This window comes from Sesamum indicum, linkage group LG15 (assembly GCF_000512975.1).
Source record: "Sesamum indicum cultivar Zhongzhi No. 13 linkage group LG15, S_indicum_v1.0, whole genome shotgun sequence".
NCBI lineage: Eukaryota > Viridiplantae > Streptophyta > Magnoliopsida > Lamiales > Pedaliaceae > Sesamum > Sesamum indicum.
Window position 1 is genome coordinate 5,400,258 of NC_026159.1, and position 14,626 is coordinate 5,414,883.

Genomic DNA, 14,626 nt, shown 5'->3' on the forward strand with positions numbered 1-14,626 from the left:
ACTTAAGGCTACTGTGGCTACTCAGGTTAGAGGACTTTCCTTACTGTCTCATCTAAGCACTTCTATCATTCATGCTTCACGGGCTTTCATATGACAACTCCTACTAGTCAGTTCGTGAATTTAACAATCCACTTATCAAGCACCCACTAAAGTGCATAGATGTCTTACATCTGTCGTCGATGAAATACCACACTCATCATATGAATGCATCTTTGAGTACAAGTCTTTACAGAGCACTTCAATGTTCAATCTTGAGACTTCTCTACTTGGAATGTTTCAAATCAAACCTTCAAAAGTTTGTTTCATAGTCGCCACCAAATGCGCAACCCAATGATAACACGATAAAGATGGCTAGAGAATAAATTATATTCATAATATTTAACATTACATCGAACAAGATTGTTTATAGTAGATCACATGCAGTCAACTAATTTGCTTTTCTAATTACCTATGTGAATATATTTTACTCTATTATTGTAATCTTAATTCAAATTTATTGTTTTTGATTTTCACATATGAAGTTGATCATGGAGTTTTGTCTGAGAATTTTTTTTCTTCAAATACTATCCAAATTAATTGTTATAAATTTTTATTTTTTTTACAAATACTATCCACTCTTGAGTCTGCTACGAATTTCATTTTTCTATATAAAAGTCACTTTTTTAAAAGTAAATCTTTTTACTATCACTCCCTGAATATCAGAATCCCAATAAGGACAATTAAACAGGTGAAGTAATTTGGTTTTTACAATCCCTTGATTTTATCAGATCTTGTCCATCAATTTAAATTTTGATTAGTCATTTAATTTTAAAAATTTTGAAAAGTCATGATGGGTGTTATCTTATACGTGGGCTCACTAGCTTGTAAAAGTCCTCTTAGAAATTTTAGTTTAAATCGGATTCTACCACATTCAAATAAATTATATAAATAAGTGGATTATACTTATCATATAATTAATCAGACGACAGGTGCAATCAAATTCGACCCAAATTAAATTTTTTTGAACCCTAATTATGATCTTTGTTCATTCTTAATGTACTTTTCGGGCTAATGTAAAATCTTGATGTCCACATGCTCATGAATGGAGGAGGAAAATCTATACAGACAATTATTATTACCATAAACGATAAATCAAAATTAATCTATAATATGGTCTAATCAAAATTATTGTTGATTATATGAATAATTTCCGTTTTTTCCACTATATATAATATTAATTAATTTAATTTTTTTAAAAAATAAGCACAAAAAAGAGTGTTAAGTTGAAAAAGTACATGAAGGAGTGAGAAATTTTAGAAAACGTTGTCACTAAATATAATTAGGGATAATTACACTTTCTTCCTCTGGAATTTGGTGTAATTACATGTTGATTCTTTGTAGTTTGAAAAATTATATCTAGCTCTTCTTATGTTTACTTCCATCTAACAAATAAGTCCCCCCATTAGTCAAAATTAACTGAATTTGCTGATATTAATAAAATAATAGTTGTCTATATAGATGTGTATAGTGATAACTTATACACAATTTTTGTCACGAACAATTATATAGTGACAAGATAAAAATCGTTGATATTTAATATATATTTTAGTGATAACTTTAAAATTGTCACTATTATCATAATTTTTTTTGTAGTGGGTGGGGTCTATTTCTTATCCTCGATCTGGACTATGGATTAATCTGGGACATACATTATTAGGCTTATTGAAATAGTCCCCAACTAAAATTCTTAAACTTTAAGTTAGTTCCTTTAAACTATATTGGTGTTTTAGAGCTAGCCCTCGTAAATTCATAGTTACAAATTCATACATGTCTTATGAAAGCCCCAATATTTATACGAGTCTATGTGTAAAAGGGTGTTGGAATCCGCTTATAGCCAGCCCTTAGATGAATTCAAGATCAATGATTGTTGCGTCGAGTAGTCGAAGTCGGACCAACTGTTACTCGAACAAAAGGATGCAGACTCTTATCTTGTTTCGTAATTTTCAGCATTGTAAAGGGCAATTTTGGTCTTTATTATTTAAAATGAAGCCCATGACCTCTAATAACAACTTCATTTTATTTATAACTATACCCAGTGCTCCAGACACACCCTACCAGCTGAAATTAAGTGAGAAGCTACTGATCACTTTTTATTAAGTTGTTGCAGTGAGCTGAGGAGTTAAGGTTTAGGAAGGTGAAGAGGAGGAGCATGAGAAATTAAAGAGGTGGTCCAGTGAAGAAAACCCCAGAGATATTGTTGTGTACAACAACAATCAACTTTTTGAATGACCAAAGCTTAAAGCTTTAAGCTTTTGTTTATTTGTATGGGAAGTCAATTTGTACGTAGGATTTGGACATTCTGAGACAACAAAGAAACAACAAAAGAAGCAGACAAACAAACCGCAACACAACACTTTTTGCCTCTTTACCAAAAATTTATTTCTTTTTTAATTGTAATAATTACATTCTCCTCCTTTAAAATTTGGTATAATTATCCATAAATTTTCTGTAATTTGAAAAATTACATCTAGTACACATGAGGTTTGCTTCTATCTAACAAATACGTCTCTCCGTAAAGTCAAGATTTATTGAATTTGCTAATATCAAAAAGAAAATTTATATTTACCCCAATTGACTTATTACTGACTTATTGTATGTCAAATAAATCTTTTTAAGATCAAATTACCCTCATACATCTTCACGCGTTAATCTACACGAGGAGGTATATCTCCATCCTTATAAGGATAGTTTAGTTCGAAAAAAAATATTTGACCTGCAATAAGTCAATAGAAGGTAAATATTAATTTTTATTTAAATTTTTTTTGTTAATATAGTAAATTCAGTGAATATTAATCGACGGAGGGATTTATTTGTTAGACGAAAGCAAAACTTAGGGGTGCTAGATATAATTTTTCAAACCATAGGGAGTCTACGTATAATTACACCATATCTCAGGGGAGGGGAATGTAATTATCCCTTCTTAATTCAACGATTTATCATAAAATAACCACAAATTTTTTTGTTTTTTTCTTCAACTACTGTATCATTTAATTCATTCAAGTTTAAAAAGATAAATTACAATAGACTCCCATGTGATTTGACATAATTACAAATATTCCTTCTCTATTTGAAAAATTACAACTATCTCCTAAAATGAACGGTTGTCTAACAAATACGCAATCGTGATAGCCCAGTGTATAGGGTACTTGTTAGACGATCGTTAATCCCAAAGGGGGCTATTTGTAATTTTCAAACGAATGGAGCAGGGGAGCCTATTGTAATTTACCCAACTCAAAACTGATTCTAATCAATTAGAAAATTCAAACGAGACGAAGAAAAAGAAAATTATTCTAGGAGTAGACATAATAAACTTACATTTGTGGGACGCAAACCCACAACTTTTTTATTGTGAAGCATCAATTTTACCAATTAAGCAATATTTTTATTGACAATATGGCTCATGCCAATTCGTAACCAAAATGTTTGTGAATTTAAGTCTTATAAATGTAGATATACGTCTATTTCTATAATAATTTCTTGTTTATTTAATTTTTCTAAAAAATATTATTTAATTATGTATTCAATCAAGTGCATGTGAAGATGTGCATTAATGACAAGAATACCCTTGTGTGTTCAATTAAAACCTTATCTTAAAAAAATTTCATATTTCGTCCCCACTTTTGAAATTATAGATCTAAGAGTCTATCTCCAACATGGAAATATACAAAAAACGTGTTTCACACTAAAACCCCATTTCTGGAATTTTGTCAAATTTTGCAGGTCTGGAAACCCTCCACAAAAATCAAAATTAGGCGTGGATTCCTTTATTCAGCAATTTTTCCGTTTTTTCACAGTGTTAGATACAATTCACATCCTCTTTTATTTTTATTTTATTCAATATTAACTGAGAAAAAAAAAACACGAGTTTCTCGTATCCAAATGAGAGTGTGCATTATCATCTCACATCAAATAGAGATAAGAAATTTGACTAATATATGCTAGTCTAAAAGGTCTCTTGTTCTGAGCCAGCGTAACATAATTTTAAGAACAAACTCGTGAGGTTCAGATTAAAACAGACAATGCTTCATAAGGTACTCTGTTGAGATGGAAAAATTATGGATAATCATGGCGTAATTTTAATTTTTTCTAAATTATTTTCGAATCGAATTGTCATTAACGATTTTACAAAATAATTTGTTAATCAAAAGGGTGGTTGTCGGTGCGATTTTAACACTTATAACAAAAAATAAGATGTTTAAATTAAGAAACGTAAGAATATATATAGTTAAAACTCTTTAATTGACAAAAAAGTGATAAATTATCATAATAGTTAGAGTCAAATATATAAAATTAGATAGGTAAAAATCTTAAAATGAAAATATAGTTTATTTTTCTTTTTTTGCTTTGAAAAATAGAAAATCATTAGCGTTTTCTTAAAACAAAAGCCCAAATCTAAACTTTATAAAAATTGCCTTTGCAATGTGCAAATTGAGACTTATGTATTTTGGACTTATATAAATTGAATATTGAAATCTTTTAAGTAAATAATTAATTAAATCAATTATTTCATAATATATATTTAGCAGTTGGATCTTTTGCAATTATTTTTAGTACTAAACTAATCAATATGCGTGATGAGATTTTACTTTAAATTTAAAATTACATCAAGAAATTATAATAAATGATTCGACTCAGAATTTGGTTCGAAGTTTGAACAGCTTGAGCAATTTAAAGATTTTTTTAAAAATGCAGATTACATCATCGAGCAATAATTCTAACTTTTAGTCATACTCCACTAATATTACTGAACTGCGTTATTAGACTTTTAATAAAGTCCAATTAAAATTTCCTCACATTTTAAATATTTATCATCTCAGAAGACCTCGACTCGACCAAACTCTTAACGTATTCCAACGGACTAGTTGGATAATACAACAATAATTATTTATTCCATGAGTAGAAGATCTTTTGCCCTTGTATTTTATTTTTATAATTATATTTGAAGGCATAATTATGTGATTATTGCTTAATACAAGAAAAAGAAAGTCACTTTCCAAAATCATGCTAGACCACCTAATCACATGTTGAGGCTGAGGGCAGTGGATTGGAGGAGAAGAAGAGAGAAAAAGCAAGTAAAACATATATGTTTCCCACAAGTAGTGATCAAACTCCATAAAAAGGGATTAAGATGAGGATTAGGAGTGGGACAAAGACATAATTAAGGAATTAATTATGGTTGTTTGACTTTATGGATGCCTTAATAAACACATGCTTGACAGCTCTCTTCCCTTTCAACTTGTTTCCCAAACACTCCTCATTTCTTGATTTTTTTTTTTAATTTAAACATATTGCATCTTCTATTTTATTTATTTTTTTTATAAATAAAAGTGGCCGAATAGCTTTTGTATCCGTAGTTCTGAATATAGGAAATGAAATAGAAGATTCGATAGAATTTGAAATAGAAAACTCAATCTCAATGGTGGAAGGACGATCGGTGTCGCGACTTTTTATTCAAACGTCCTGCATCTTCTATTCTTGTCTTTTTTTATATACGCGGAGCATATATACCAAATGAAATAAAAGATTCGACAGAATTTAACATAAAAAATCCAATCCCGACCGTAGAAGGATGATCAGTGTAGTGACCTTTTCTGGGTGCGGTCATTTGACTTTAACAACATATTCAGTTTGAACTGTAATTATTTTTAAAGAGTAAATTTATTACGCTTAAAATTTCTCATGATAAGAAAAATGTTAAAATTCAAAATAAGTGTTGGAAATTTATTTAATATTTTTTTTCTAAAACTATGTGGTCTATGAGTCTATCTACAACAACATGTGTTGTCACCCTCAAACTCCAACTTGGTCAAGAATTTAACCATGGTTAGCATAACATGCAGATATAAGGTGGGCAATGTCTTGTTGTCAAGAACTTACGGCCTTGTTTGGATTCATTTGTTGTATTCCTTTAGTGGAAATAGTTTGAAGGGTTTTCTTTTAGGAGTATTTGAAAATGAATATATTTGATTTATTTACGTTAAATGCAAAATAAATTTTTATTTTGTATAGTTATACATAGATCTTTAAAATATATGCACTAAAATTTTAAAAAACAATTGCAAAATACTTTTTTTTTTTTTTAAAGAAAAAGTTCAAATGACAAATTATATATGTATACATGTTCATTTTTGAAAATTGAGTGTGACGTGTGCCAAATTCATTGGTGGGAATCTTTTAATATACTTCGATACTTCATTAGTGACACAATAATATGTGATTGAAATCTGTTTTTTATGAAAATTAATTAATATAATTAAATTAACTGTAATTCAGGATTTGGACTTCATAGCATATGTATGATAACGTGACACGTAACACTAAAATGAGACAGAAGATTCTTCACTTAGCACAATAATAATTGTGCAACATCAATTTTAATTACATTAATGTGGGAAAAAAAACCCTGAATTGTATGTGTTCATGTGAGCAAAAAAAATTAAGAATGTAATTTATTATCACACTCATTAATTAGGTTGTGAAATTGGGGTGGACTTATCTACTGTCCTAAATTTAGCAGTTCTTGCCTTAAAATTGTTGCACAAGACATCTAATTTTCACGAAGTAATAATTTCATTACTTTATTTTATTTTTTTTCTTTTCAGTTGTCAAAAGTTTGAAGTTAAGTGTGAAGACTCAAAAGGCAAACACTGAAGACTTTCGCGCACACACACACACACAGTTGTCGATCACTTTCGCGCACACACACACACACAGTTGTCGATCTCTGTTTCTCTCTCCCTCATAAACGCACACACACACACACACATACATACATACACACACTCTCTCTCTCTCTAGTTTTTTAAGCCGCCGACTCCGTGGACGGCAAGAGTCATTCTTCTAGCCGGCGGGACGACCCGGAGTTGTTTTCCGGAGAACCCATTTAAATTATCTTCGTAGATTTCTACATCTAATGCAACACCTGAGCATCCATCTCCGTGTAGCTAGATTTCAGCCCCCATGTAATGGTAACCTTAGAAATTTTAGTCAAACCCCAGAAGTTGTTGCTCTCTCCATTTCCACCGGCGACCCTGTTCAGTACACTTAGGAATTTCACTTATTTTGTCCTCTTGTCTCACCGGCGATCGAAATTTCTTTGGTTTTTGGCTGGTTGTTTTAGCTTTATTGTTGTTCTAGATTTGGGTACTGGTAAGAAACTGGTTGTTGGGTGCTAAGTATGAAAGACTGACAAATAGATACCCGAGCTTGATAAGCTAAAAGAAAATTCTAGAGAGCTGAATTTTCTTCAATATAAATGCCCACCTAAGATTTTTTTCTTTGTAGCAAACCCAAAAAACAAAGATCTCGCCGTTCCATATCTGCTGATTTTGGATAATCTTCCACCATGAATGATTCCACAGTTTCCGGTGATTCCTCTTCGGGTAATCAAGTAGCCCCTCCAAAAGCTGCCAAGAAGAAGAGAAATCTGCCCGGAATGCCAGGTAAAAAGGAAAATATTGATAGTTGCGCGTAGTGTTTGATCAAATAGCTCAAAGAGATGAAGTGTTTTATGATGGGATTTATTTATTTGGTATATATATTGTGTCAGATCCTGATGCTGAGGTGATTGCTTTATCACCGAAGACTTTGTTGGCAACGAACAGATTTGTGTGTGAAATCTGCAATAAGGGTTTTCAGAGGGACCAGAATTTGCAGCTTCATCGGAGAGGTCATAATTTACCCTGGAAGCTTAGACAGAAGTCAAGTAAAGATGTCAAGAAAAGGGTTTATGTTTGCCCAGAACCGAGCTGCGTTCACCACGACCCATCGCGGGCCTTGGGCGATTTGACGGGGATCAAGAAGCATTTCTGCAGAAAACACGGGGAGAAGAAGTGGAAATGCGATAAATGTTCCAAGAAGTATGCAGTTCAATCAGACTGGAAGGCGCATTCGAAGATTTGTGGAACCAGAGAGTACAAATGTGATTGTGGAACTCTGTTTTCGAGGTTCCAGCACTTTTGACCATTTTCTGTTTCTTGATTGGATTTTTTGTTGCTTAGTGGGGTTAATTTCTGATGTAATTGATGTGCAGGAGGGATAGTTTCATTACACACAGGGCTTTTTGTGATGCATTAGCAGAGGAAAGTGCAAAAACCCAGACTCTTGTTGCACCTACAAGTCCTGATGAGGATAAAAATGTTGAAGCTGCTGCATCACCACCACAATCGCCACCACCGCAGGCCTCTCCTGCACCGCCGTCGCGGGCCTCTCCTGCACCACCACCAGCACCGCCTTCACAGGCTCCAGCACCTCCAGTTCCTCCTTCAACTGCTGTGTTGTCCTCTGTTTTGCCTGTTCGGAGTCCAGGTACTTTGGATAAAACTTGGATTTTGGCAGTTAGAGATTTAGTTTTTGTACTATGTGTGGGGGCTCGGCAACAAACAAAAAAGGAAATTGTTTGTTGTTTCTCTGTCTCTAACCTTGGAGTCTAGTTGTTTTTTGTCTGTTACCAGCATTTGTTTTTATCTGCAAATAGTTTCAAGGCTAGCTGATCTGGGAGATTGAATGTGCAAGAACTATATATTTAATAAAGAACTAGAAGTTTCATGAAGAAGAACATCAGATACACTTTGAATTAAAAATTAAGATTCATTCAGCCCTCGGACGATCTTTATGGTAAAGGAAGAAGCTTTACGATCCAAAAGCTAAAAGGAAGAGCACAGTTGGATCAAGAAAGGGGACTCTAATTGATCTTCTTTTCATTTCCCACAAAGCATCTTTAATATTAAAACTTTGCGTTGCTTGTTTATTTAGTTGTCTTAATAAGTGAATCTTTAATTCTTGGTTCTTTCACGGATTGTATATTCACAGAGTTGCTAGAAAGCAGCAGCCCGAATCCCACGACGACACAGATTCCAGAGGAAACACCATCAGTAACGAACTTGACCGCAAGCTGCGGTGGCAGCGGCAGCAGCAGCAGCTCTAGCAGTAATGGAAGCTCAAGCAGTAATGTCTTTGCTAGCCTGTTCGCTTCATCGACATCTTCGGGAAGTCTTCATTCTCAAACGACTGGATTTACAAACTTGTTTGGAGCCATAGCTCGTCCCACCTGTACACCAGACGTACCACCATCTTCGTCTTCAGAACCCGTATCCCTTTGTCTTGCAATGAGTCAAGGGTCATCGATTTTTGGAACGGCAGGGCAAGAACGCAGGCAGTATGCTCCTGCCCCACAGCCTGCAATGTCTGCCACAGCATTGCTACAGAAGGCAGCTCAGATGGGCGCTGCTGCATCAAATGGTTCACTGCTGCGGGGACTTGGTATCGTGTCTTCTTCCTCATCCTCCACTGGTCCTCAGGAATGGAGTCAGCAGCGACTCGAGCCTGACGGTTTATCATTAGCCGCCGGTCTCGGTCTGGGACTGGCCTGTGATGGCGGGTCGGGCTTGAAGGAATTGATGTTGGGAACTCCATCCGTCTTCGGTCCTAAGCACCCTACCCTTGACCTGCTTGGGTTGGGGATGGCTGCTAGCGGTGGCTCGACTGACGGCCTATCAGCTCTGATGACTTCCATCAACGGCGGCCTTGACGTTTCCGCTGCACCACCCCCATTTGGTGGTGGTGAAGAATTTGGTAGCAAAGACATACGTAGAAGCTGGTGACTTGGGATAGCCATATTGCATTACATGTCCATATGGTTCTTTCGTTACAGAACTCGTCTTTTAGCAACATTTGTTAGCCCACACGTTGTTGCTCACAAACACACTAGTTGGTGGAGGCAGAGGAGCAGTTGAACCTCTTCAATGTTGTTGCCTGCCGCCTCTTGATGGAAATGGCCAGAGTCACAGGGCCAGTTTTTGGCCTTTTTCTAATATATTAAGTAATTAAAACTTTTAATATGTTCCTACCCCTTTATAAATTAATACACGCTTAGAACTCATTAATGTTGGAAACAGTCAACTTGATTATTTATGTGGAGAGTGGAACCAAATTTACTGTATATAAATTGCTTTGATTATGTAATAATATAAGATGATTTATGCGACCTTAGGTCTGAATTAAGGAATGGATTAGGAGTAAGAGATTTTTATCCGGTCCCATGTTGTAAGTTAAACCTCATAAAGTTGGGTAAGAATAATACGGAGTTAAAAATGTTTCGTTTTATGCATTAAATATGGTAGAGAAATATACTAGACGAGTTGACGTCTAAAGATTATGTATTTATTGCTAAAGACATCAACCATTGCTCTAATCTTGATCAAACGGATACAGAGATCAAATACATTATTGGATATAGAGTTAGGGACGTTCTACCATTTTGTTAGTGTTTAGGGGCATTTTAGTCATTTGACCGGTTTAATTATCACCCTTCCTTCATTATTTGATTCTATTATATATAAACACACCACGTCTATACAATCTTAAATCATTTTTATAAAAGAAAATTATGAATAACTCGTATAGCTGCAAACCTCTTGCATTTTTAAAAATATTGAAATTTAAATTATTTTAATTTAAAGGAATGGCAACGGACCCGACACGACTATTCCAGTTTTAATACATTAGTTTTGTAGTAATAATTACTAATGTGAGACACAAATCAGACAAGAAAAAGGGGAAAAAAAACATATAGTAAAGAAGTAGGAGTGTTAGGGAGGGCGGCAATCATTAAATATACATATAAGGTGCAGTTAGAGGAAATACGTCATTTGGACCCATAATTAAGTTAATGCCAGTAATTAGTACTTATCATTTTTATTAAAAAAAAAAAAAACAAAGTGAAGGCCTTTTGGCAAGAGAATTGAATGCACGAGGCTTTTGACCTTTTAATGAGAATCTTATGCAAATCTTTATTTTTTTTTATTTTATTTTTTAGTCGTAATTCTCGAGACACAAGTTTTCTTTTAGTTAATAAATGGAGTATACTCGATGCATGTGTAATTTAAATTTTTATTATGTATATTTAATCAAATAGGTAAAGAATAACTTATTATTTCTATTAAATATTTTTTAAATGAGGATCAATTAAACTACTGATAAAAAAATAAATTATTTTTAGTATAGATCGACAAAAAAAAAAAAGTGATTTCAATTCAATCAGATCATTGTTGGTCGATTTTTATTCCTTTCTTTTTTATGCTTTATTCTTTTATTTTTTTTTTCCAGAAATTTTATTGATTGGATCTGTAAATAGAATATTAGAATATATAACAACTATTGTCAACTTGATTTGTAAATAAAAAGTGCAAGAAACTGTTCGTCGTTTTAATTTCTTCAAATAAATTATTAATTAAATAGAGAGAAACATGTGCCTGAAGAATATGCCTTGTAAAGGAGGAATAACAGAAATTACATTATAATTTTTTTTTTTTTTTTTTTACATTTAAAGTCCAGAGTTTGAAATACTTCTTCAAAGTGCTGTAGTCCATGATCTGTAAAGTGAATTTAGGGAAATTTCCTGTTAAAATAGAGCATAATAATTAATAATTATGTTATTGGTAAATAAATTATTTATGATTTATATGTATGTATTGTAAATCATAAATATTTTATATTATTTTTCTAATTTATAAGACTATTAACTTATGTATTGCATAATAAATAAATAGGGTAAATTACGACGGATTCTCCTAAGTTTTGTCAGAATTACAATTATTTCTTCGTTGTTCTAGAAATTACAAATATTCCTGAAATTAATAGCCGTCTAATAAATACCCTCTCGTGATAACCTATTCTAGAGGTATTTGTTGTATATTTATTTATTTTAGGGAGATATTTATAATTTTTCAAACAAAAGAGCATAATTGTAATTACAATAAATTTCAATAGAGCCTATTATAATTAACTATAAATAATATATATATAAAACACGTTGAGCCCAAAGGTTGAAACCCCAAACCCAACATTGCATAATTTGAAAGCGTGCTTATAAGGTACTTACATATTTCTGATCAATCACAACTTCAAAAAATCGAACCCACAAACCACAATCAACTTGATCAAAAATAATTCGTTCTTATCAATTGAGCCAACAAATATTGAGATGTGATATGATAGTAAGGAGTGAGGGGCTCGCTGAATACCACTCATAACTGTACTAACCCCAGCCAAAAGTGGCAAAAGAAGAACATATTTGTCCCCAAGGGTTATCCAATCATCCGAAAACCATAAGTAAGGCCCCCCCTTGTTCCAATCTATCAATAAACGGAGACATAACAAAATTGGACACCCATTATGAGGGCTTTACAGTTATGTAAGAAAACTAGTAGACACCCACTGTCCACCACTGCACACTATGGGGCACATAATTCTCATTTATTTTTTCTTTAAATATTAAATGCACCCATGTTAGGTACAAGAATGAATAAGGTGTTGGGGGGCTGGGGCAGAGTATCATTGGCAGGAGTCACACACTTGGATTCACTGTCTTGCTTCTTTCACTCTCACTATATATAGTTGAAAACCAGGCCCTTCATTCATAATCAATGCTACAAATCTTACGCATATTGATCCGGGTCGAGGTCTTCTTTGCTTGGAGTCGATGATCAATCGTGTCAGATTTACTTTGATCGGCAGAAAACGTAAAGTTTGTTAGGAATGTACGTTAGATTTGATGGAGTGAATCTTAACTAAAATTTTTATTGGGATAGAAGTTTGAAAAGTTGGATTTGGTGTCAATGATTAATGAATGGTCGGCAATTAGTATTTATAGGACGATATAGATCTTTTATTACACTTTTGTGTTATAAACTTGGTGTTTTACCAATGAGTGATTGACAAATCGGTGTGACATCATTGTATAATATGAAAGTGTGATAGAAGATCTTTTATTCTTATAGAGGTCTGTACACGAAAATGCATGTTCACTTGTTAGACGCTCAATGTTCACTAGTGATATTTCTGCTCAACCTAGATTGCATCATGCTAATCTAGCATGGGAAGTGGATAGATTAGTGTCACGCTTAAAGATTTTCATGGAGAATTTTTCGTTCACAACTCGTACATTTTTAATTTTCATGTGATTACGCCTTGACACATGTTAATTTCTGTATGGTTAGATTTCAGTTTTGACGATAATAAATTAATTAGAGGAACTTCGACGAGCTTACATAGTGCATACATAATTTTCTTTAAGTAGCTAAGTGTCGAATTTCCAGAGTTGCCACATGCACATTTTTGGTGAATTTATAAGCCATTTTAAATGATTTTGTGAAATATTAAAGAATATTTGAGAATTTATTTAGAAAATGAGATTGTAATATTCTGAAATAAACTCTTTCAATTTTAATTATATTAATTACTCAATTATCATTACCCACCTTTTATAAATTTTATTTTCTTATTCTATTCAAATGCTTTACGAATTTATTTTTAAAATAAATTTAATATTATATAAAATACAAAGGCTTATGAAATCTTTAAATAAGTTTGTCCAACAATCTCTAAGCGCATCCTTAGCTCACACATAGGGCTGAAAAATAATCAAATTATTCAATATTTGACCTAACATTGATTGGTAGAAGTTCGTTTGAACTTAATTCTTATCTTAACAAATCAAATTTGAATTTAATTTTTCGTTGGATAAATTTTCAAATGCGATTCAGATATCCAAAATAATAATATAATACATTTAAAAAACATCAAATTATTCAAGCTCAACTTCCGCTCGATTTAATTTAAGCTCCTTTAAGCGCTCAAACTCAAAATTTTAAATTCAATAATAATTAAGAAAAATTAGACAATAACATATTCGACTCAATTCAAACTTGTTTACAGTCCTACCAACACAAGTCCAAGGAAAATAATATAAAAAATGGATGTGCTTGGTTGGCCCAATTGAGGAGGACAAGCTTAATGAAGTCGGAGGAAGATGTCCATCAATGGACAATCCATATAAGGATGAAGCCCACAAAGAGATGGGCTTTTGTCTCTCCCTAACAGGAACAATATTTGTCTTTTGGGTTTGTGCTGAGCGCCTGAGCGGCATATTCGACGCTAAGGAACGTGAGGAATCTCCGAATACCAAACAAAAATACTCTTCTATAAGCTTTCCCACCTCCTCACATTTTAATCAAGAATTGTTTTTTTTTTGGTTGGTTTATATAGTATTGATTCTGGAGAAAGTTTATATTGGAAGTCGTACTGATAAGGAGGGCATAAGGCTCAGCGCTCCTCTCAATCAGCCGTTTCAGGTACCCTCTTCTTGTTCTAAAGTCTCTTTTGCAGATTTTATGAGCATATTGGTTTCGTTTATTGATCTTTTCGAGTGTTTTCACACTTGATGTTCTCCCTTTCTTTCGGTTCCTATTGTTATGCACTCGTCTTGTTTGTAGAAATGCTGGAAATAAAATTATCTGTGTTTAAGTAGTATGACTAACTAGATGCCTGCCAAATTGGCTGTTGTTTCAGGTTTGATTGCTCTGCTGGACGCTACATACTGAACTGAGAAGAAAATTGTGATCTTTGCAGTTTTTTTATATGAGCTTTCACAATGAGAACTTTACACTGAGTTTGTGTAGTTTGTGGGGATAAAATGCCATCTGGGCTGCTTTCGAACCTCAATGTTGCTTTTGGTTTTGGCTTCCCAAGGGCTGGAAGACTAAAACAATCTCAACCCCTTCATTTGATAGAAGCCCTTTTCTCTGGA

General features: G+C 33.2%; 1 protein-coding gene and 1 long non-coding RNA gene across 2 annotated transcripts; both read left to right on the forward strand.

The window, feature by feature from the left end:
* LOC105177963 (protein indeterminate-domain 2-like) lies at positions 6,734–9,979 on the forward strand. Its single transcript, XM_011101278.2, has 4 exons — positions 6,734–7,481; positions 7,589–7,985; positions 8,072–8,346; positions 8,851–9,979. The coding sequence occupies exons 1-4, from the start codon at positions 7,385–7,387 to the stop codon at positions 9,639–9,641; spliced, it is 1,560 nt and encodes a 519-aa protein (XP_011099580.1). The 5' UTR covers positions 6,734–7,384; the 3' UTR covers positions 9,642–9,979.
* On the forward strand, positions 13,952–14,596 carry LOC110013173. Its single transcript, XR_002288358.1, has 2 exons — positions 13,952–14,171; positions 14,389–14,596. It is a non-coding gene; the product is annotated as an uncharacterized LOC110013173 (long non-coding RNA).